This window comes from Perognathus longimembris, chromosome 2 (assembly GCF_023159225.1).
Source record: "Perognathus longimembris pacificus isolate PPM17 chromosome 2, ASM2315922v1, whole genome shotgun sequence".
NCBI lineage: Eukaryota > Metazoa > Chordata > Mammalia > Rodentia > Heteromyidae > Perognathus > Perognathus longimembris.
In genome coordinates this window covers 74019679-74041065 of record NC_063162.1, presented here as the reverse complement: position 1 = coordinate 74041065, position 21387 = coordinate 74019679, and the positions used below count along the sequence as shown (strand labels likewise).

At 47.8% G+C, this 21387-nt stretch overlaps 1 protein-coding gene across 1 annotated transcript in view; it reads left to right on the top strand.

Annotated features, from left to right (window-relative positions):
* Bmper (BMP binding endothelial regulator) overlaps positions 1–21387 on the top strand; it is a 213671-nt gene that overhangs the window by 10723 nt on the left and 181561 nt on the right. The window contains exon 3 of the mRNA XM_048339482.1: positions 18095–18194. Within this exon, the coding sequence (XP_048195439.1) occupies positions 18095–18194 (100 nt within the window). The remainder of the gene's footprint in view (positions 1–18094; positions 18195–21387) is intronic.

Below are 21387 nucleotides of genomic sequence, written 5' to 3'. Positions count from 1 at the left end.
TTTTATGAGTGATGAAGGGGCGGGATAACCTGCTGTTATGTGTGGAGGTTGAGGACACACGTGGAGAGGTGCAGGGCCGGACATTCTGCGACCCACTCACTTCCTCCCGCTCAAGCCACAGTGGCAGCAGCCCCCATCCTGGAGCCGACGTCCCCTGTCAGTTCCAGCCACGCCTGCTGAGGCTAACTCTGAAATCTTGACACAGGCCTTCATGTTTATATTAGGTTTTGGATGTTAGCTCCCTTGGCTTCTGGAAGCTGGCTGTTGAAAATTATGTTTTCCTTTGAAGGACAAAGGCCTTATTGTATGTACATGTCGTGTAGTAATGGGTTTTTCTTTCTTTTCCTTTTTGTGTAATGGGGTAGGATCCACCCAGAGCTGCCAAGTAAGAAGTTCATAGATCCATCTGCAAAGCCACTGGCAATGTTAAGGTTTCACGCAGGTAATTCCACAAGAGAGAAAGGAGAAGCTGGCAGTGGCCACAATGTCCTCCAAACTCCCGGCTGTGGGGGAATTGCCATCCAAGGTCACAAGTAACACCCCAGAGCCACTTCCGAAGAGATGACGGTGATAATAAAAATTAAGGAGATAGTGATTGGCTCACTCAAGTTGAGCAAAGCATACATTTATGAAATCTCTGTTGTATTCTTGGTCAAATCAATGGATTCGAGCCAGCTGGGTATTTCTGGCTCTGGTCTGCAGGCGTGGGCTGGTCCTGGTGTTTTGGGTGTGGTGGGGCCCCTCAGCCTTTGCTGGCCGTTGGGGCTGTGGTGAGGCCCGGCAGGATTATTCCTGAAGGAAGCCACCTGGCCAGGCAGGAGCTGCCTAGAGCCTCCGAGATTGGAATTTTGACATCTTTATCTTGCTGTTTTCCTCTTTCTTCAACTATTTTTCTCATTTTTGAGGCTGGCTTCATGAGGTTCCTCTTTGAGGCCAATCTCTAAACCTCAGCAATAATCTCGCTTGAGGTTCCTTTAGCCCTTCCCAGCGCTCTCCCCAGCGAGTGGAGAAATAGCACATTTACTCAGAGCATCTTATTACAGCTGCTGGACGATTCATGTTTCCTTTCCTTTTCTAGCTGAATGCAATTGTTTGGGCCAAGATAGCAAAGGAGTCTCTGAGCTCAGAGCACAACAAGGTCTGCCTGGCTCACATCTCTGCCAGCTCTAGAACCTTCCCCACTCTCTTTAACAGTCTCATTGTGTCACAAGTTCACCCACTCTGGAGGTGCTCTTGGTCTGCGGGTTCCGTCTTGCTCCTGAGATTTATGGTGTAATAGCAGAAACCGTACCATGTTCACAGAGCACTGTGAATACAGCACTCTGAATTTGCAGACGTAGATCAATCAGCCGTTCTCTGGTTTGGGAACACTTCGGCCCCATGGAGCTTTATTCCTTGGGCGGAATGGGGCCTGTGAGACCCAGTTGTGGCAACTTCCTGTTTTCATATGTGCTGGAAACAGTGGTGGCCATGCCCAGCGGGCACCAGAGTGAGCTACCATGTGCCCACTGGCACGTAAGTGAGCACCAGTACCGAGTCCTGGTGTCCTTGGCCTGCCTGAGAGGGTGCTCAGATGAGAATTGGTGAAGGAGTTGGCAAGAGGAGGGTCTGGTGACTTCTGTTGGAGATCCATGGGCCATGTCAGGGGACTTATTTAAGATAGTGGTTTTCTCCTGTTTCCTGCCAGCTAAGGTCAATTCCTTCCTTCCTTCCTTCCTTCCTTCCTTCCTTCCTTCCTTCCTTCCTTCCTTCCTTCCTCCCTCCCTCCCTCCCTCCCTCCCTCCCTTTCCCCCTCCCTTTCTTCTTCCTTCCTTCCTTCCTTCCTTCCTTCCTTCCTTCCTTCCTTCCTTCCTTCCTTCCTTCCTTCCTTCCTTCCCTCCCTCCCTCCCTCCCTCCCTCCCTCCCTTCTTTCCTTCCTTTTCCCTTTCCCCTCCCTCCCTCCCTCCCTTCCTCCCTCCCTCCCACTTTCCTTCCCTCATTAGCTGGCTTTGAACCTCCAGTTTCATATCTTAACCTCCTGATTAGCTAGGATTAGCTAGACCAGGCTGAAGAGACATTTTCTTACATTATTTTGCAAATTTATTGGTCATGTGGAAGAAAACTCGAGTCCCCAGATTTTGATGTTATAAAAGTGTTGATATTTGTCTGATGTTGACCTACAGAAACAGAATCTTTTAACTTTTTTCAAGGCAGATGTTTATCTTGACAGGTTGTTTCAATGTACTTATGGGAGGTCAGGGGCAAACTAAAAATAAAATGAGGTGGTCCAGTCAGATATCTCTTAGTTTGTGCTGCAGTAAAGTGTTTCTCAATGTGTGATCCTCCAGTGAATGGGCTCTTCCCTTCACCCTGAGCCTCCTGTGAGTGTGGGGTGGGGGAGGGAAAGGCCAGCTTAGCCTGGGGGGAGGGGGCACTACTGGAACTGCACTGCTGGGTTGAAATTGGAAGGCGACTGATTGATGGTCATTAAATCTGTCACATATTTATTGAACATTTATGTTAATAATGTCCTGAGGCACTGCATGATGGGAGAAACACTTTTTACATAAGGAAAAAAAGAGATTAAATTATGTTCGAGAAAGTTTTGAAGTTAGTTATCTTTTATTGCTTCAGTGCTTTGAAAAATTGATTAACTTATACAAACCAGAGATATTAACTCTGGGGTAGAATATCTGATTAGTTGGAAATAGCTATGATTCTTTGTGCTAGCTTTTATGATTACTATGTGTATACATTTGTATATTTTGTGGTGTGGGGGGCCCCTGAGAATGGAGTTTGGGGCACTAGGGGTATATTTCAGGCTGAAGTCATTAACAAGTCCTTGGTAAGAATTTTCTCTTCAACTATAGGTTTACCTTCAGGCCAGCTGTTACATTTTAATGTGTGTGAGAGTAGCAGGGAATTTGCTCAAAATGCTTTACTGTAAAGGCTAGTGAATCTTCCTTTCACTGTGTGTGTGTGCACGCGCGCACGTGTGCGCTGGGGCTTGAACTCAAGTGAGAGGGACTTCTCCCTCTCACTTGGCCTTTTCTGCTCAAGCTTGGTGCTCTATCACTATAGCCACACCTCTATTTCTGGCTTTTTGCTGATTAGTTGGAGATAAGAGTCCTACAGAGGGCTGGGGATATGGCCTAGTGGCAAGAGTGCTTGCCTCCTGTACATGAGGCCCTGGGTTCAATTCCCCAGCACCACATATACAGAAAACGGCCAGAAGTGGCGCTGTGGCTCAAGTGGCAGAGTGCTAGCCTTGAGCAAAAAAGAAGCCAGGGACAGTGCTGAGGCCCTGAGTCCAAGCCCCAGGACTGGCCAAAAAAAAAAAAAAAAAGAGCCCTACAGATTTGTCTTCCCAGGCTTTTTTTCAACTGTGATCCTTAGATCTCAGCCTCCTGACTAGCTAGAATCACAGGGGTAAGCAATCAGGGCCTGGCTTCACTTTGCCATATCTGAATGAGACCCCTTAAAAAAAAAGTCAAACTAGCTTGACATTCTACAGTTCCAGGGTTTCACCATTATCACTCCCATCTTTATTAGTTTTTTACTCTGTTGTTTTCTTTGTGATCGCCCAGCATTTCTCTGATGCCGCACAGATCTCCAGGTTTTGTGTTTTGTTTTGCTTGGTCAGTTTTTAACTCTTGCTTTGAGCCTCTGATGGGCACAGGGAAGTGGCTTGGTGTTCCTGCACATGCCACAGGAGCTGGACACGGCCCCCAGGCATGGGGCCTCGTCCAAGCACGGAAGGCCCAGGAGTGCAGCTGGGAGAGCTGAAGTGCCAGCTCAGAGCGGAGTCAAGTGTTTGGGGAGATGATAGTAAATATTTGTCACTAACCATTCTGTGCTGTTACAGTTTAGCTTGGTGAATAAATGTCCAGGAGAAATTGTAACAGCTTCCTCCTATGTGGGGAGGAAAGATAATGTTGAAATGACACAGAAGAGAACTCCTCCCACAGTTGCAACACACCATTAGCTCTGGTTTCTCCTCTGCCTCTCTCTCACTTCCAGGCTGGGTCCCCAGTTGATCGTGGGGCTTGTCTGCTCTGCGTCTTGGCTGACGCTGCCCATGGATGCAGCTCTTTCTTGGAGCCTTGGATCCTTCCCACCCTGCTATAGATCAGTATCTTGGTCCTGGTGTTGAGTCAGCTTTTGGGGATTAGAAATTGAGATCAAATCTCACTGTGATGTCTGCCCATTGCTGGGTATGGCTTCAGGACTTCCTATAGCTTAGAAGGAAAACTTACATGGAGAGATTTTCCCCCTCCAACTCCTTTCTTTTACTCTGTAATGTTTTGTCCTCATTTATGCACCTATCTATGAGATACACAGTTGGCTTCTTTGCTCTTGTAATTAATCAGAATTTCCGCACACTTAGATGTAGGCTGGAAGGCCTGGCGATTGTTGGAGCTAGGGACAGGTGTAATAGATGGTGGGAGTAGCAGACCCCTCCTCAGATATCTTGATCTCTCAGTACCTGGTACAGTCAGTGACGGCCGGTGGCCACCGAATTCACATCATGATGTCAGCTAGGGAGTTACCGACTGTTATGAACACACTGATGTGCATATGTTTGTGTGTGTGTTGGGACTTCCATGTAGTGAACGCCCTCAAAACTGTGTGTTGGGTTCATGCGAATTCTGTTTATTTGAGCCAGGCGTCTGTGGCTCATGCCTGCAATTCTTTCCATTTGGGAGGTTAAGGTGGGGGGATCAGGTTCAAGGCCAGCCTTAGCAGAAAGCTCATAAGATCTCTTTTTAACTGATAGTCGGATGTGATGGTGTGTGCCTGTCATCCCAACTATGACGGGAAGCCTGAAATGGGTGGATCATGGTTTGGCCCATGGCCCAGCATGAAGTGAGACCCGATATCACAAATCACTGGTCTGGAGGTGAGGCTCAGTGGTGGAGGGCTTGCCTAACAGGCATGAGGCCCAGCATTCAAACCTCAACACCACAAAGTCTGTTTACATATCTTTCTTTGACCTTGCTTTTTAAACTGGCTCTTCCTTATTTTAAATACTGGGAAGCTTCAAGATGCAACCAAGACATTTTCTCTACTCTTCTACTCCCTAGATGACAGATCTACAGCTTAAAAAACACCTGTGTGCTCACATTTCCTCTGTCTGTCCCCGGGCTCTCCCCTCCGCTCCTGACTCTCCTGGGACTGAGTGGCGCCTGCCTCCTCAGGGTGTCTTGTGTTGTCTTAGTACTTTGAAAGTTGTGTTTGATGGCTGGAAAGTTGCATGACGACACTGTAAGATGGCTGTTTGTTTCCAAGATCCCTCAAGCTGTCTAATGATGCACAGTAAGATAATGCTTACCAAGGGTCCACTTAGAATATTTTTTTGACTATGAGGGAATAAAAGCAATTCATGCTCAGTAGAAACTGTACTTTGTATTTTGACTCTGAATCCTTTTCTGGACTCGTGTACATTAGCTCTTCTGAGGGGGCATATAGCACCAGCAAGGCAATTTAACACTCTCTACCACCTTCCCCTGTACTCAGGGCCTGGGCGCTGACCCTTAGCTTTTTTGCTCATGGCTAACACGCTCACTACACCTCCATTTCTGGGTTTTGACAGTTGATTGGAAATGAGTCTCAGGGACTTGCCTGCTGCGGTTGGCTCTGAGCTGCAATCCTCAGAACTCAGCTTCCCGAGTAGCTCGGATCATTTTCATGAGCCACCGGTGCCCAGCTACACTTACATTATTTTTGAAGGCAGAATTCCATGTCAAATTGAAAGGCATCTATATTTCCTATAAAAATATTAAAAAGAGAAATATTTCTGCTTATGGCCGGTGCAATAGCATAATTGTTGGAATGTTGATGGAACTCTAAGGTGGTTGTACTTTATATTTTACTGGTAACATATCTGATTTGGAAAGCTAGGAAAGCGTGTTAAGTGTTATCACTTCACAGAGCAGGGCACTAACTGCCCCACTGTGTCTGAAGCAGATGGTTTTTGCACACAGTCCTTAGTGAGGCCTGCACCAGGTTGGAGTGAGCCCCGAGGCCTTCCTGGAAGAAGCTTTCTTTGTGGGCTGTGAGACCCCAGGTGGCTGCGATATGTAGGTCAGATTGTACTGCAGCACTTGCAGTGATCTACAGGATATCTCAAGATCTGGGGAGATCTGGGGGATCTTGTGGCAGGGGAATTTGCTGGGACCCAACTGTCCCCTCTATGAACTGGTGACCAGTGCTTCTTGTCACTCTTGCAGTAACAGGTCAGGTATATTGCTGCTGATGCCTTGGCCCTTCCCTTCTTGGACTGGAAGGTCTCTGTGGGCAGAGTGTGTATCTAATTCATATCTTCTGCCCCCTGCGAAGCCTGGCATAGTCCCTGGCCTGCAGCAGTGGCTCAAACATATTCATAGATTTTTAGTCAGATGGATTTGAGTTCTTCAGTGTTAGACATTTAGTCCTCAGGAAAACATGTTTCTAGCCAAAAAATGCCATTTGGTGAAAGGCTATTATGTTTTGCTGTGGATGTTCTTGTCTAGATTTGGATTGTTCCTGAGAAACTAGCTACTTTGTGACGGGGAAATCTTTTTTACGGGGAAATCTTTGTTAAAACTAGCCATGGTTAGTCTGGTGCTGGTGGCTCATTCCTGTGATCTGAGGACCGTGGTTCAGAGCCAGCCCAGGCAGGAAAGCCTGTGAAATACTTACCTTCAATAAACTTCTAAAAAAAAAAAAAAAAAAGCTGGAAGTGAAGCTATGGCTGAAGTGGTAGGACTCTAGTCTTGAGCACAAAGAAGCTCTGGGATAGCACCTGGGCCCTGAGTTCAAGCCTCAGGACTGGCACAAAGCAAGCATGCAAGCAAACAATCAGAAGCCTAACCGTGGTTGATTTTATTTTTCCTTTGGGGAAGGAGGCCCACCTTAGCAACAAGTTTATGTTAATGATACTCTGTGTGTAACTGGCTTCTTGGATTTCTTTATAGCTTCTTCCTCTCAGAAATGGATTGTATACAAATTTGGCACTTATTGATGGCTTAATGAGTTTGAAAATGGAAGCGAGTAGATTAAATGGACGTTCTAAGCCTAGGAAATAAATCGAGGGCTCCTCCAGTTCTTCCTGACATGTCTAGGGGGGGCCCTTGGGGAGGTTTGGGTGCGGAAAGCACAGGGCTAATGGCCCTGAGTGAGTCAGAGCAAGCCCAGCGTGGAGTTGAGCGTGGGCTTTTCATGTCTGTGGACTTTTTGCCAGGGCTAACACACCTGCCCCTTGTGTCCCATCTTCCATTGCTCAGGCTAACTGGACGTGGACTGTGGTCAGTTGCAATGTAGACAGAGCCTCAGGAGAGCCCTTTTCCCTCTTCACCACCAGAGGCACCCGGGCCCATGGTGTTGCACAGACAAGGGCTGCAGCCAGGCTGGAACTTCTGCCCCATGGGGATCTTTGAAAGGCTCCATGATTGCTGGTGGTCAGGGTCAACTGTGCAGATGTCTTTAAACGTGCCTCACCGGTGACCAGAAAGTTGCTTTGTCAAAATGACGGATGGGCTGTGAGCGGCTCGGCCGCCCTGCCTGGTCCCTGGCTGGCCCTTCTGTTTACTTGTCAGAATCAGGTATTTTGGTAGCTCCCAAAAGGGCCCTGGCTTTTCCCGGGGCAATCTATTAAAAAATCTTTTATTCTGCCTGCTCTGTGGCTTGTCGCTGGCCCGCAAGAATGTAGGGTTCTTGTGGACTTGGTGGGTTCTGAGTGGGGGTGAGAGCTTGGCAGGTGACAGGCGCTGACAGCAGAGATAGCCGTCTGGGGCTGGAGACCTCTCTCCAGGTGGCTTTGCTCATTAGATCTGACACCTTCTGTCCACCCTGTGCTTCACATGCGTTTTGTGTATCCTCGGAACACGATTGTGTGTGTGTGCATGAGTGAAAAGGTGCTCTGGATGTTGGGTCTTTGAATTTTGATTTGTGTGCCAGTACCAGGGCTTGAATTCCAGTGCCCTGTACTCTCACTTAGATTTTTCACTTACAGCTGTTGCTGTACAACTCGGACCATGCCTCCACTGCTAGCATTTTTGTGGTTCATTGGAGATAAGAATGTCAGACGCAGACTTCCCTGCCCAGGCTGGCTTTGAACCACAATCCTCAGTTCTCAGCCTCCTGAGTAGCTGGGATTACAGGTGTGAGTCACCAAGCTCTGGCTTTCAACATTAATATTATTCCTTACTCTTCCATGTTCTCTCTTCATATTCCTCCTGCCTGGCTAGCAGATTTCACTATCCCCTTTTATCACCCCTTGCTTCCTTATTTTTCTTTTAGGGGCAGGAGATAAAGCAGATTCATTATTTGCCTGAAGGCAGCCCAGCAGTGGAAAACAATCAGGTGCTGGAAGAGTCCCCCACCCCAACCCCTGCCATACACTGGAAGCCCCACCCCTTCCCTGGCCTTTATTTTGCCCCATTGCTGCCTTTTGCAAGTTCTTCTCAAGTCAGGAGGCATTTGGAGGGTGGCTCCGCAGCCCCTACTCTACCCTCCATTCCCCCTTCCATTTCCCATCCTCCACTATGCCACCCCATCCCCCACCTCACCCCATCCCTCACTTCACCCCCATCCCCCACTTCATCCTGCATCTCAGCTGTTGAAACCATCTAGTGTGGGAAGGTGGTGGGGGGCAACTGGCCACCAATGAATATTCACTCCTGGATGCCTGTCTGCTGGCATGGTCTACTACATGTGCATGTGTGTGCGTGTGCGTGCATGTGTGTCTGGGTACCAGGGCCATGGCAGATCCACGCATGGTGACAAGGCTCATGGTGAAGCCACTGGCTGCTGCCTGTCCCATTCATCTCCACTGTATGCATTGGTGCTGCCCAGAGACCTCTGCTTGGCTTAGGTGATGTATAGGGTAATAAAAGCCAGGCTCCTTTCTTTGGGCTACTGTTTTCATTTGGTGGTTATTTCTTTTGTGTCCTGCCATCTCCAGTGTTTTGATTCTGTTTGGAAATATGATTAAATAGGACCAGTAGGAGCTGTGTGACCACCTGAACTACCAGAACCTTCTAATGGCCCAGGTTGCTTTGTTCTGAGAGTTCCTTGGGGGGGGGGGGGAGCAAACACCCAAACCTAAGCTCCTAAACAGACTGGACCCCCAAATAATCTAACAAGCTAAAGCTTGTTAGAAAAGAAAAAGCAAAGGAAATGTGTGTGAATTCAACATGGAAAGGCCTCCTTAGAAAGCCCTGGTTGCTTCTGCTGACACATGTCATGTTTTCCAGGGACAGCACTGTCCCAGGTGATGTACGAGGCCACTGTGTCCTCTGCACATCCTCTTTGTAGAGGATTCCAGACTAACAGACACAATCCTTGCCAGACAGAGCAGCAGGGGGCTTTCTTTCCGCCAACCCCTCCTTGCGTTTTCCTTTAATATTCTTCTGTTCTGTGCTGTAGAGTAGTGAATTTCTTCATGGGATATGACTTGTTGCAAAATAACCAGGGGGCCCCAGTGGACTTCATAAAGTCTTTGAAATGGCCGCATTTCAAGGGCAGCATTGTTCCAGTTTGCCTCCTGAGCTGGGCCAGAGAAGGCAGAATGTGCGGGGCCTGAGGCCTCGGGACAGGAGGAAGACAGACTCCTGCTCGCAGATGGAGCGGGTTCGAGCGTACAACGCTCTTACAAGATATTTGAACATGAAATCTCCAGAATTCTAGCTTTGGCCTGCATGCTCTCTGCTTCCAGGGAGAGGATGCCATTCTGTGCCTGCTGCCTTGTTAGAGAGGGCTAGGTGAGTTCAAGGCCAGCTTCTGGTTCCTCTTGCACATGTCCTTATACTCAGAAGCCAGGGCTTGTTTAGAGCTGTTAATCTGCCTCCCTTAAACACAGAGTTTTATGTTTTTAAATGTTAAACTCGTGTGTTCAAAATAAAACTATGAAGCATCTGAGGGCTGTGATGGGCTGGAAGTTGGGGAGGCATCACAAAGGCAGACATTGAAGTTCTTTGCTCCCTCTCATCTTCACCCCTGAACTGAATTGTGCATTATAAGGATTAAATCACAGACATTGATATCAGAATGTCCTAGGTTCGAATCTCTCTGGCTACCTGTGCAAATCTGGTGAGCCATGTAACAACCTCTTTGTGTCTTATCAGTAAAACAAGATACAGAGCAAATTGGTGTCTTCCACTGTCTTGTTTCAAGAGTTTAATGGACAATGCACAAAATGTGTTCAACACAGGTGCCATGTCATAGGTTTTCTAGAACTGTCTGTCACCTGGAGTTCTGCCCCTCACTTGGGGGCTATGCCAGGCATACACCATTAGATTGGGGCTGGAGCTCTTGGTGGTCTTGTCTGCGGAAGGGGGTCCTGCAGGTTTTGAGGGGGTGCAGAAAGGTCTAGATAGCACATTAGAATAAAGACTGGGGGGCACAAAGTGTGAAGAGCATCACTCCTTCCTCTCCAGTCCTGTCAGCTTTGCAAGGAGACAGAACTCTCAGAAGTTTCTCTCCCTGAGGAGTTGCGGCCTTTGAACCTCATTTCTGCATGCAAAGAATGGTTTTATTAGTGTTTTATTTTCCTTTCTTTCCATTTCTCCCTCTCCCAAAACCTTATATGTGTGCATTTAGGCTTTGTGGCAGAAAACCCTTTTCATTTTATTTTTTCTTCCAGCTTTTTCTGTGCAGAACTCACAGGGAAATCACAGGTACCATCCACAATGAAGAACAAGCAAATGAAACCTTAATTAAAATAATAAATCACCAGTCAAGCAGTGGGCTAGCTCCCTGCCTCTCCTCCTCCTCATTATTTCCAAGTCTGAGGACAGGTTTTGTCAGAGGAAGACGGGCATGAGTGGGAGCAAGTGCTGGCTTGTGAGAACTCCCATTGGGGGTTCTAGTCTCCGGGTGCACAATGCAGAGAGAATCGCCTCTCTTTGCCACCCCCCCCCCCCCCACTGGTCAGAGCCCATCTTTCTAGAAAGCTCCAGACTAGCTCACTGACAAGTTCATCTATTCCAAAAGAGTGACTCAGTCATGTTGGGGCTGACCTGATTCTGTTACGATACACCTATACATTTAACATTGTTCTTAGCCTTCCTGTCTGTTTTCTTCATCCGGGCCTGGGAACCAGATTACAGTCCCAGGCCGACTGCTTGGTGGGTCTTTGAGGAGCCCAGGTTCATTGGTTCATTGTGTACCCTTCCTCTGTCTGTGCATCTTCAGAACACATGACATGATGTCTTCACGGAATTTCAGAAGGCAGCTGCTGTGGAGACACAAAGTACTATTTTCCTGTCTAGGAGAAATGGTGTGATATTGTCTAAGAGAAATGGGGACCGTTGATCAAAGGTACTATAACATCCCCTTTGGCTGGAGTTGGTTATGGTTGGGGTCTTAAAGGAGAAGTGGAGTCATTTAACTTTGTACACACACTGTTGTGGGATCACTTCCTCCTGGTTTCTCTTCCAGAAGTTGGACACCAGAGAGCTATATTCCTGGCAATGTATTTCTACCTTAGGCCTTCTCAGACTCTCCACGTGTGTGTGTGTGTGTGTGAAAAGTTTGCCAGTAATGAGCATTTGAGTAAGGGTCAAAAAGTGGCATGTGGCTTACCAGCTGCCATGAATTATTGACTGAAGGTGTAATTCTGCACTTTTTTTTTTTTTTTTTTGGTGCCAGTCCTGGAGTTTGAACTCAAGGCCTAAGAGCAGTCCCTGAACTTTTGTGCTCAAGGCTAGTGCTCTGCCACTTGAGCCACAGCTCCACTTCTATGTTTTGCTTTTTGTTTTTTTCTTTTTGGTTGTTAATTAGGGATAGAGTCTCTTGGACTTTCTTGCCTGAGCTGGCTTTGAAACGTGATCCTCAGCTCTCAAGCTTCGGTGTACCTAGGCATGCAATACTGGTACCTGGCAGAATTCTATATGTTTGATTGGGGCAGAGGTGGCTCTGAGTGTTTTCCTGACCTGCTAGTGTCCCGGATGTTTCTGGATATAGGCATGTAGGCACCTTGCATGGAGTGCAGGGACACATGGGCTGAGTGTTCCAGCCCCCGCTCCGCCACCCACCCACAGCCCTTTCACTTCCCATAGTTCCAACATAGTGAGCTCACTCCTTCCTGTGGCATGTGGAGCTGGTGACAGAGAGCAGCCCAGGAGGTGGGGATAAATGAATATGGGTTCAGGGCCATGGATATTTGAGTTCAGTGGGGGATTTTTTTGTGTGTGAGGGGGTACTTGGGCCCTTAGGTTTGCTAGCAGGCCACTTGCAGTCATACTTCAACCCTTTTTGCTTTATTTTTCAGACAAGAGCTTGTATCTAGGCCTGCCTGGACCTCCAAAGTAGCTGGGATTATATGGATGAGCTAATTCACCCAGCCTGAATGGGACATTTTGATTGCTGCAAATTCCATAAGCCCCTCCCTCAAATAAGAGACCTCCATGGTGAAATGACTAGGGGTGTGCATCTGAGTAGGAGGGAGGGGTATGCTGAGTGTTTTTAATTTAGGAAGGCAAAAGCACCTCTGCCTGTCATTGCCTCTGATGGAGCTACCTGGCCTGTGTGCTCCATTGAGCAGAAAGAAAATCACAGGTTCACAGACGGTTTCATTTTCTGAAAGAGTATCTGGAACTTGAATTTTTTTTTTTTTTTTTTTTTTTTTTGGCCAGTCCTGGGGCTTGGACTCAGGGCTTGAGCACTGTCCCTGGCTTCTTCTTGCTCAGGGCTAGCACTCTGCCACTTGAGCCACAGCGCCACTTCTGGCCATTTTCTGTATATGTGGTGCTGGGGAATCGAACCCAGGGCCTCATGTATTTGAGACAAGCACTCTTGCCACTAGGCCATATCCCCAGCCCCTGGAACTTGAATTTTGTCACCCCTGTACTTGGGTTTGAACTTAAGGCTTGTGCTTTCCAGGCAGGTACTCTACCATGTGAACAGCACCCTAGTCCTTTTGCTCTAGCTTTGTAGTTGTTGTTTTTTTATTCAAATAGGCTAGTCTGGATTTTGATCCTCTTATTTATGCTTCCTAAGTAGCTGAGATGATAGGTGTGTGTTACTGTAACTGATTTTTTTTTTAAATTGGTGAAGTTTTAACCTGTCTTGCCTGGTTGGCCTTGGACTTGCATCTTCCTGATCTCTGTCTTTTGATTAAGTAGGAGTAGAGACAAGAGCCACCTTTCCTGGCAGCTTGTGTGCCAAATGAGTGGCTTTGCTCTAACAGGAGAAAGGAATGGAGGGAGATGCTGCTCCCTTGGCCTGCCACCATTGAGACATTCTTACCTGGGGGAAGAACAGTATCTGTGAGGTACTGTGTTTCCATCTCCAGGCTTTCTTTTCAGCATGAATGATAGGTCAAGTGGAGAATAAGAATCCTTATTCTTCAATAGGCTTGCTTCTGGAAGAACCTCAGGCAATCAGAGCTTCAAGACATTGGCTGGTAATGTCAAGAGCATTTCAGAGAAAGCAGAAGCACTGGACACTGATGCTCTGCTGACCTCTGTCTCTTTCCACCCTTCCCTGATCCCAGAGAGCATACCAGACTCAATGATGCTGGGACCCCACCCAGGGCAACAATGGATTCCTGGAACCAGGAGCTCTGTGTTGCCATCTAGTGGCTCATCTGTAGCATAGCAAGCTAGCTGCAGACTGCTCCCCGCCCCCCTTCTTTTCCAGTCCCCATGGCCCTCTTTTTTGCATGTTGGGCCTTTGCTGGGGTGGACAGAAGCTGTGGTTGGGTTTTGATGCTTTTGGTCAGAGTTAGTGTGTCCATTGTCCACCGTTTGGAAAGGAGGCATTAGTTCAAACAGCGACAGACTCCATTAGCCTCAGGTGAACTGCTGGGTGGTGACCCTTAGTGATCAGCAGAGGAGGGGGGCAAGGCTGGGGTGGAAAGATGTGCTGAGGTTTGCTACTTCTAGTTACTGATTAGGCAGAGTTTTAAGAACCTCTCTGACCTTTTCCTCCAGTGCATTTTTGCTATGACTAGTGTTTGCCCAGGTCAAGGAGGGGGTGTTGGCAGGGGTGGGGGTTGGGTCAGCTGCATCTGGAATTTGGGAAGAGTATAGGATGCCAGGCTGGCCTAAAGAGGTGTGACTGCTGGCCTATCCCGACAGTATCTGATCAGCACCTCTTCTGGTAACAGCTGATGTCTGTGGATTTCCCACGGCTGGCTGTGGCAGCTGCGTGTGTGCCTCCTGGCAGACTGTACTCATTTCACATGCAAAGGACCCCCAGAATCCCCAAATCTACCCCGAGTCTCAGGACAGGGACATCTATTTGTTCGAGGCTATCTTTGGAGTTCCTGGGAAGTCCCAAAGCTGGTTTTTAACTGCAGACCTCTATTTGTGTCCCAGATGTGCTGCCTCTCATTTGATTTGGGGCCCTTTCCCGAGCCAGCATTTGGGGTGTCAGGCGGCGATGAGGAGGAATTTGGGGTGGGCAAGTGCATACCATTGTCAGCACAGAGCTTGGACAAGTGACATATGAGTCACTATGAGATTTTTTTTTCAATAAACCATAGCACTTGAGGGGCCAGTCTTGGGGAGTTGTTATCCCCTGCCCCCATGCTATTCATCTGGGAAGGGGATGCGACCCCCTGCTGTTCCTTGGGGAGTTTTGGGGCTACCAGGAAGTGTTTTGTCTCTTGGCAAAATCCAGGAATCAAAGTAGTCTTCACTACCCTATGTCTGCTGATTCACATATGGAGTTGAGGATTTTAACTTTTTCCTCTGAGGAACTGTGACTCTAAACGTAGCTCCATATTCATGCCAACTAGACACCTGTAGACATCAATATCAGATGTGTCATTTTGACGCCAGTGTGGCTTCTGATCTCATATAAAACAAACCAAGTGCAATCAGTAGGGATGAAAACTACGAAACATATAGTAAAGGTTCTCCCACACCAGGCTCTCTGGTTGGAATAACTCTTGTGCTGGACTGCAGTCACAAGCTATTTATTATGACTCTTGGGTGCTGTCATGGAGTCCAGGTTTCTAATTTAGCAGAGAGTTCCTATAGTTAAGATCTTGTGTGCTTTCCCATTAATCAGATCCCAAATCACATCTTCGCACCCCTCTGTCTGCCCTGAGAGCTCAAGCTCTGTGTCGGAGGGCTCCTCCTTTAGCAGAGGAGATGCACTGGGGCGTCTTTCTCTAAGGCTGCAGCAGTCTGCTGACTGAGTGAGGCCACAACATGGTAGGAACAGAAACTCTGCTTGTGAGGACCTTCACTGCCTAGCCTTCCCAGGGTGGCAAAGTCAGTGCCCCACCTTAGCTTGTGGAATCTATGCCTTGCAAAGCAAAATCACAGTTAATGCCAGACAGAGCTAATAATACCAGGCAGAGTAGACCCCCGTGGTTGCTCTCCCTGCCTTTGAAAGGAGCACAGTCGGAGCATGGTTGATAGTATCAAGCATTTAAATAGAGTGTATGCCTTTGATTTGAATTGTGACCATGACTAGGTGATGTTTTTGATTTCAGAAAAGTTGCAAACATAAAGTTGGGAGTCATGACATAACTGGCATTGGTACCAACATCACTATGATGAGAAGAGCGAGTGAGGGGAGTCCTTTCGAGGGCTTGGAGCCAGAGCGCCTGGTCTGTTCTCAAAGGCGCCTTGGGAGCTCCTGCAGTCCTCAGCTCTCTTGGGGCAGGGGATGCTCCAAGTCGACTTGGAGCCACCTCCTTGGAGCTCTGATGATCGCCTGGGAACCAGTCCTTGGATGAATCAGATCTGAGCTGCAGGGCAGGGTAGGAGCCCCCCACCCTTTTGTTAAGAACTCTAGGGGGCCTTTGAATGTGTAGTTCAGGAGGAGACTGCTGTCTCTCAGCTTCAGGAGAAGTAAATAAGGTCAGCCTCCCCAGGCACTGGTTTACATAGACTCTAAAACCAACACAACAAAAGAACCTGGGGTTGGGGGTGGGGGTGGGAGGCAGCGAGAAGAGGGAGGGGGACCGAACAGAAGACAAGAAAAGGGAAGGGAGGAAAAGAACACACTACCTTCTATCCTACCCTGACAACCAGTAAATGAAAAACAGAACACCACCCATGGCAGCCCTGAAAGTGCTAGATACCTGTGGATTGACAAGATGGATACCTCTCTTCCTCTTATCAACTTAAAGAGAAACAGCCTATAGCTCAGGGGTCCCCAAGGTCCTGTTCTGTTCCAGTAATAAAGGATCACAGAGGCTCCCACAGGGACTTAGATCACCTGTGACCTCCACTTCTCACTCTCTGCTCTGTTCTTACTTCACCGCAGGCCACTGTCCACACTGTCCACACTACTGGCTGAAGATGTGTGGCACAGCCTTCCATAGCTGCTGTGAAATGAGTCCTTCTCTGACCTTCACCATCCCTCTCCCTCTCTCTCTCCCTCTCCCTCCCCCTCCTCCGTCCTCCCCCTCTCCTTTCCTCCTCTCTCCCTTTTTCTCTCCTTTCCCCCTCTTCTTCTTTCTCCCTCTGCTCATCTCTCTCTCTCTCTCTCTCTCTCTCTCTCTGTTGTCATGGGGCTTGAACGCAGGGCCTGGGTGCTGTCCCTGAGCTCATTTGCTTAAGGTTAGCACTCTACCACTTTGAGTCACATCTCCACTTCTGATTTTCTGGTAGTTAACTGGAGATAAGAGTCTCATGGACATTCTTGTCTGGGCTGGGTTTGAACTGTGATCCTCAGATCTCAGCCTCCTGAGTAGCTAGGATTACAGGTGTAAGCTGCTGGCTCCTAGCTTGCCATGTCTCTTTATTTGGCATATGAGGTGGAGTAGTGGGACTGGACTTGAGACTCCTGGACTTTGGAGAGATGGTGAGAGAGCATCCTGTGCATGGTGACCTTGAAGCATGCTGGGAAATGCTTGTGAATCTTCTCTCATGGTCAGGGCTGAGCTGGGGTTTCTCCAGACACATTCAAGGCTCAGTGTGGGCAGAGTTGGTCAATTGTTATTCTGCAACCCATCTAGGCATCAGGTATGGAAGCAGGTAGCAGTAATGGGAGCATGCCACCACACCCAGATTTCTCTGTTGGGATGGGGTTTCATGAAAGCCTTTGCCTGCGGGGGGAGTGGGGTGGGGGGAGGAAGGCTGGCAGCTAGCCTTAAATCTTGATATTCCTCACTTTGTCTACTGTGTATCTGGGACAAGAGATGCTGGGCACAGCACCCAGCTTTGCATTGGTTGAGATGGGGTCTTGAGAACCTGTTTTCTGGGCTGGGGCCTCCAGACTGCCATCCTTCTCAGCAAGAAGGGTTGCAGGAGCGAGGAGCCTCCAGCACTGTGCCTCAGGGGCAGTTTCCTGATCTGTCAGGCTGGGCTCATGGTAGTTATTTACCTTAGAGGATTAAGAATGGCAGCTGCAGCATGTGGGGCGAAGCAGCTCCAGTGAAATCGCAGATTGTGGTCAGATTTGGTGGCACCACCGTGCACACAAGTTGGTGCACAGAGCCTTGTGTCCTCACGCACACACATCGCACTTGGATCTTCCCGGAGACATTTTAACAGCTGACCTCACAGAATAAAAACCGAAGATGCAGAGGCCCTGGCTGCTTTCATTAGCATAAGTGCTAATGTGACACAGCTGTCCCGGACTGTCAAACACTGAGTGTGGTGTCTCTTCTTTGGCATGGTGAATATTATTTTTTTCTCTTCCTGAGCCGATTCAGTGCTCAGTGTTGCCATTATTTGAGTTGGAACTTTAGATTCCTGCATTTTAATACACTCTTCTATTAAGGATTGTTGGATGACCATGAGAAAATATTTTTGTTCTCACGATGCAGTCCTGGCCCAGGTAGCCAAAACGGCCAAACTGTGATTTACACAAATATTATCATTTCTGGAGCGTGTCCTGAAAAGAAACCTGAGGATGGAGTTGGAGGAAGCATCTCCCTCCACATTGGGTTTTCTGGCAACGCTGTCTTCTAGAGGAAAGGCTTTTGAAATCCTCTCTCCTATCTTGAAAGTATCCAGGCTCAAAATCCTGTGTGGACGGCTCTGCTGGAGAGAGGGGGGGGGGGCGGCGAGAGAGGGCAGTCTCTGCTTCCTGGGAGAAATAAAGGCAGGATCCAAAGAGGAAGCCACAGTCCCTGGTTACTGGTTAGGATTGGGGTGATTCTATTTGAAGTTCATTCTGAATGTCTCCAGTCTTTCTCTCTCTTCTTTTTTGTTTCTTTGCTCAGAATAAAGAAGTGACCTGTAAGAGAGAAAAGTGCCCCATGCTGGCCCGAGACTGTGCCCTGGCTGTGAAGCAAAGGGGTGCCTGCTGTGAGCACTGCAAAGGTGGGTGATGGTGTGCAGGCGATGGCGGGTGGGTGGCAAGGGTGGCTGCGCGGCTGGTCCTCCCCAAGCCCTGGTGTCAGGTGATTTCATCACATCTTCTTTTACCTATTTTGTTCAGCTTCTGGATGGGGTACAAATGCGCATTTGGAAGGAGGTGGTGTGTGTGTGAGAGAGAGACAGAGAGAGAAACAGAAAGACAGAGAGATGGGGACCCCTGGGGCAGGGGTGAAAGTACAGTGATCATGAGCATATTCAGACGTTTTTCTAAGACTAATTCTAAGCACGATGCCTAGACATTCTTGCACATACGCACACACGCACACATGCACACATGCACATGCATGGATGCACACACACAAGTTCCAACAATTAGTTTTTCCAGGCTCCACACTCACCCTGCCTTCTTCTGCCAGATGAGTCTTTAAACCCAAATGTTATCATTTTGGTCCCTATTAAAGTTTTCTTTCCTTCCAAATGAGATCTCACCTCCTCTGCTTGTCTTTGAAGTAGCTCTCAACTGCCTTCCTTGGGCCTCTGTGCCCAGTGCTCTCCAGTGCTCATGCTCTGTCTGGGACGTGCTGTTCCCAACTTGCTGGCATGTGGCCCTCCTCCAGGCTTTCTTCTCTCCCACCTTGGCCAAGGCCACGGCCAAGACCACCAGTGCCCACAGCCCCGACTTTCGTCCTGTCTGCATGGCCCCCTTGGTTATTCCATTCTTGTTACTTAAAGCTGGGACTGGGGTCTGAATGTGTCTGGTGTGCCTGCAGATGGAAACGTCATTCGGGGGTGCCTTCAGTCCATGCCAGGGCAGGAGCGTGGGATGTGGACTCAGGGCTCATGCTGCTCAGGCAGGCCCAGTGGTCCTGGCTAGAGACTCACTCCTCCAGATTCATGGCTGCTGGGAACTGCAGAGACCAGGACTTCCTCCCGAACTAGAACTTTGCAGACATCATCACTTATGAAGAGGTTGTACCGGCTAGGGGCGACCCCAAATGCTGGGTGACTGGCGTTTCTATGAGGAGAGGAGGAGACAGACAGAGGAGAGGGCCTGGGCCCGGGGACCAGAGAGGCATAGGAGAAGGTACACAGCGGGAGGCTCAAGGGAGGCCCCACTGCACACAGATGGAGCATGGCACCAATGCTTGATGTGGGGCTTCCACTTACCAGGACTAAAGGAAGATAAATTCTTGTCTTTTTAAAAATTGTCCCCCCTTACCTCCCTTGCTACTGGGTTGTGAACTTGGGGCCTCATGCTTATTACCCACCCCACCTTTTTTGCATTCATTAGTTTTCTAGTAGGGCCTTGCTTGGCCTGGACCACAATCCTCCTATCTATGCTTCTGCATAGCTAGGGTGACAGCTATGCACCACTGTACTCAGCTCTTTATTGGTTCAGATTGAAGTCTTCAGAACATTTTTGTCCAGGTTGATCTCAAACCACAGTTCTCCCTAGGAAGATTCTAATCAGAAGTAGCCTGAGAGGTAGGAGTAAAGGCTTGAACCATGGTGCCTGGCTTAATTACTATTTTTAAATAATGCATCATATCTATGTATATTTATGGCATACACAATGGTATTTCTTTACATGTATATGATGTTTAATGATCACATCAGGGTAATTGGCATATTGATCTCCTAAAATATTTTCCAGTTGTCTATGTTGAGGATATCCAACATCTTTTCCTCTAGCTGCTTTGAAATATACAATAAATTAATGTCAATCAAGTCCCCATACTGTGCTACATGATACCAGACCTTCACCGTTTTGTCTAACACTAAGCTGGTTTTACTTTCCTGCCACCCTACCCTTCCTAGCTTCTGCTAGTCCATTTCTGTTGTCCTAAGCCTCCATGTTGTGCAAATGTCCATGGTGGCCACAGGAGGAGCTGCTGATCATCATGTGATGGGGAGGTGATCTAGGTGTGCACTCCACCGGCCCCTCACCTGTCAAATGCAGGTAATAACAGTGTGGGCCAAAATTGATGGGAGGCTGAACACCGTGTCTCTGTGGTGAGAACTGAGCACCGTGTCTCTATGGTGAGGACTGAGCATCGTGTATCTATGGTAATAACTAAGCACCATGTCTCTACGGTGAGAACTGAGCACCATGTCTCCATGGTGCGAACTGAGCACCATGTCTCTATGGCGAGGACTGAGCACCATGCAGAAGTTAAGAATCATTGATATTTGTTAATATCATTAACATTAAAGTTAATACTATTTGGTCTATTTTGTTTTATATTTTTTTCATGTCATATGTTTACATGATTGATATCTTATTGCTTATATTGTATTATTTTATTTTACTTTTTTCAGCTTAATGTCAGGATACCATATCTTTGTTTATTTGGGTGTATTGCTCTTAGAAGCTGCAGAAGCTTCAGTTGTGGGAAAGTTTGAGCAGTACTGGGTATTTTGAACATCTTGGTTCTACCATTGGCTTTAGCCATGGTAAGGATAAAGACAGGAAGCTGGAGCCAAAGATCATGAGTGATAAAAAGAGCAGACTAAGGGAGAGCTGAGGAGAGCATGAAGTGTTCCATAGACCTTGGAGTTAACTTGGAGGCCAGGCTTGCTTTGGTCTCTCTAGGAGAACTGGTCAACGTCTTCAAAGGCTTTAGTATCCCATGTCTGCACGGGGAAATAGAGCAATTGGGCCTTAGTGTGTGGCAGAAATTCTAAGCCTGCAGCAGCAGTTGGATATTTTACAAAGTCTGCCAACAAGCCTCTGTACACTACTGTGCCCTCTTATATACTCTTATGCACTCCTATGCACTCCTATGCATGTCTATACACTCTTATACACTCCTGCATACTCCTATACACACTATGCACTCTGGTGCACTTCTATTCACTCATACAATTCCATACATTTCTTTTGTGCTTGTATACACTCCTATCAACTTCTAGATGCACATAGGCACCCCTGTACACTCCTATGTACTTCTATATGCTCCGATGCACTCTTATACACTCCTATGTACTCCAGTGTGCTTCTAGAGACTCTTATGCATTTCCACACACTCCTATACTCACCTGCCTTTTCTTCCCTAATGAGAGTGATTCAGAGATGTGATTCAGTGATTCACAGACATTTGCTGATAGACTTTATTAGAATCGAGTGCTGTCTAGGCAAAAATGTCTCAGGGTGGACAAATTTTATCAGATTAAATTATTTAGGATATGTAATATA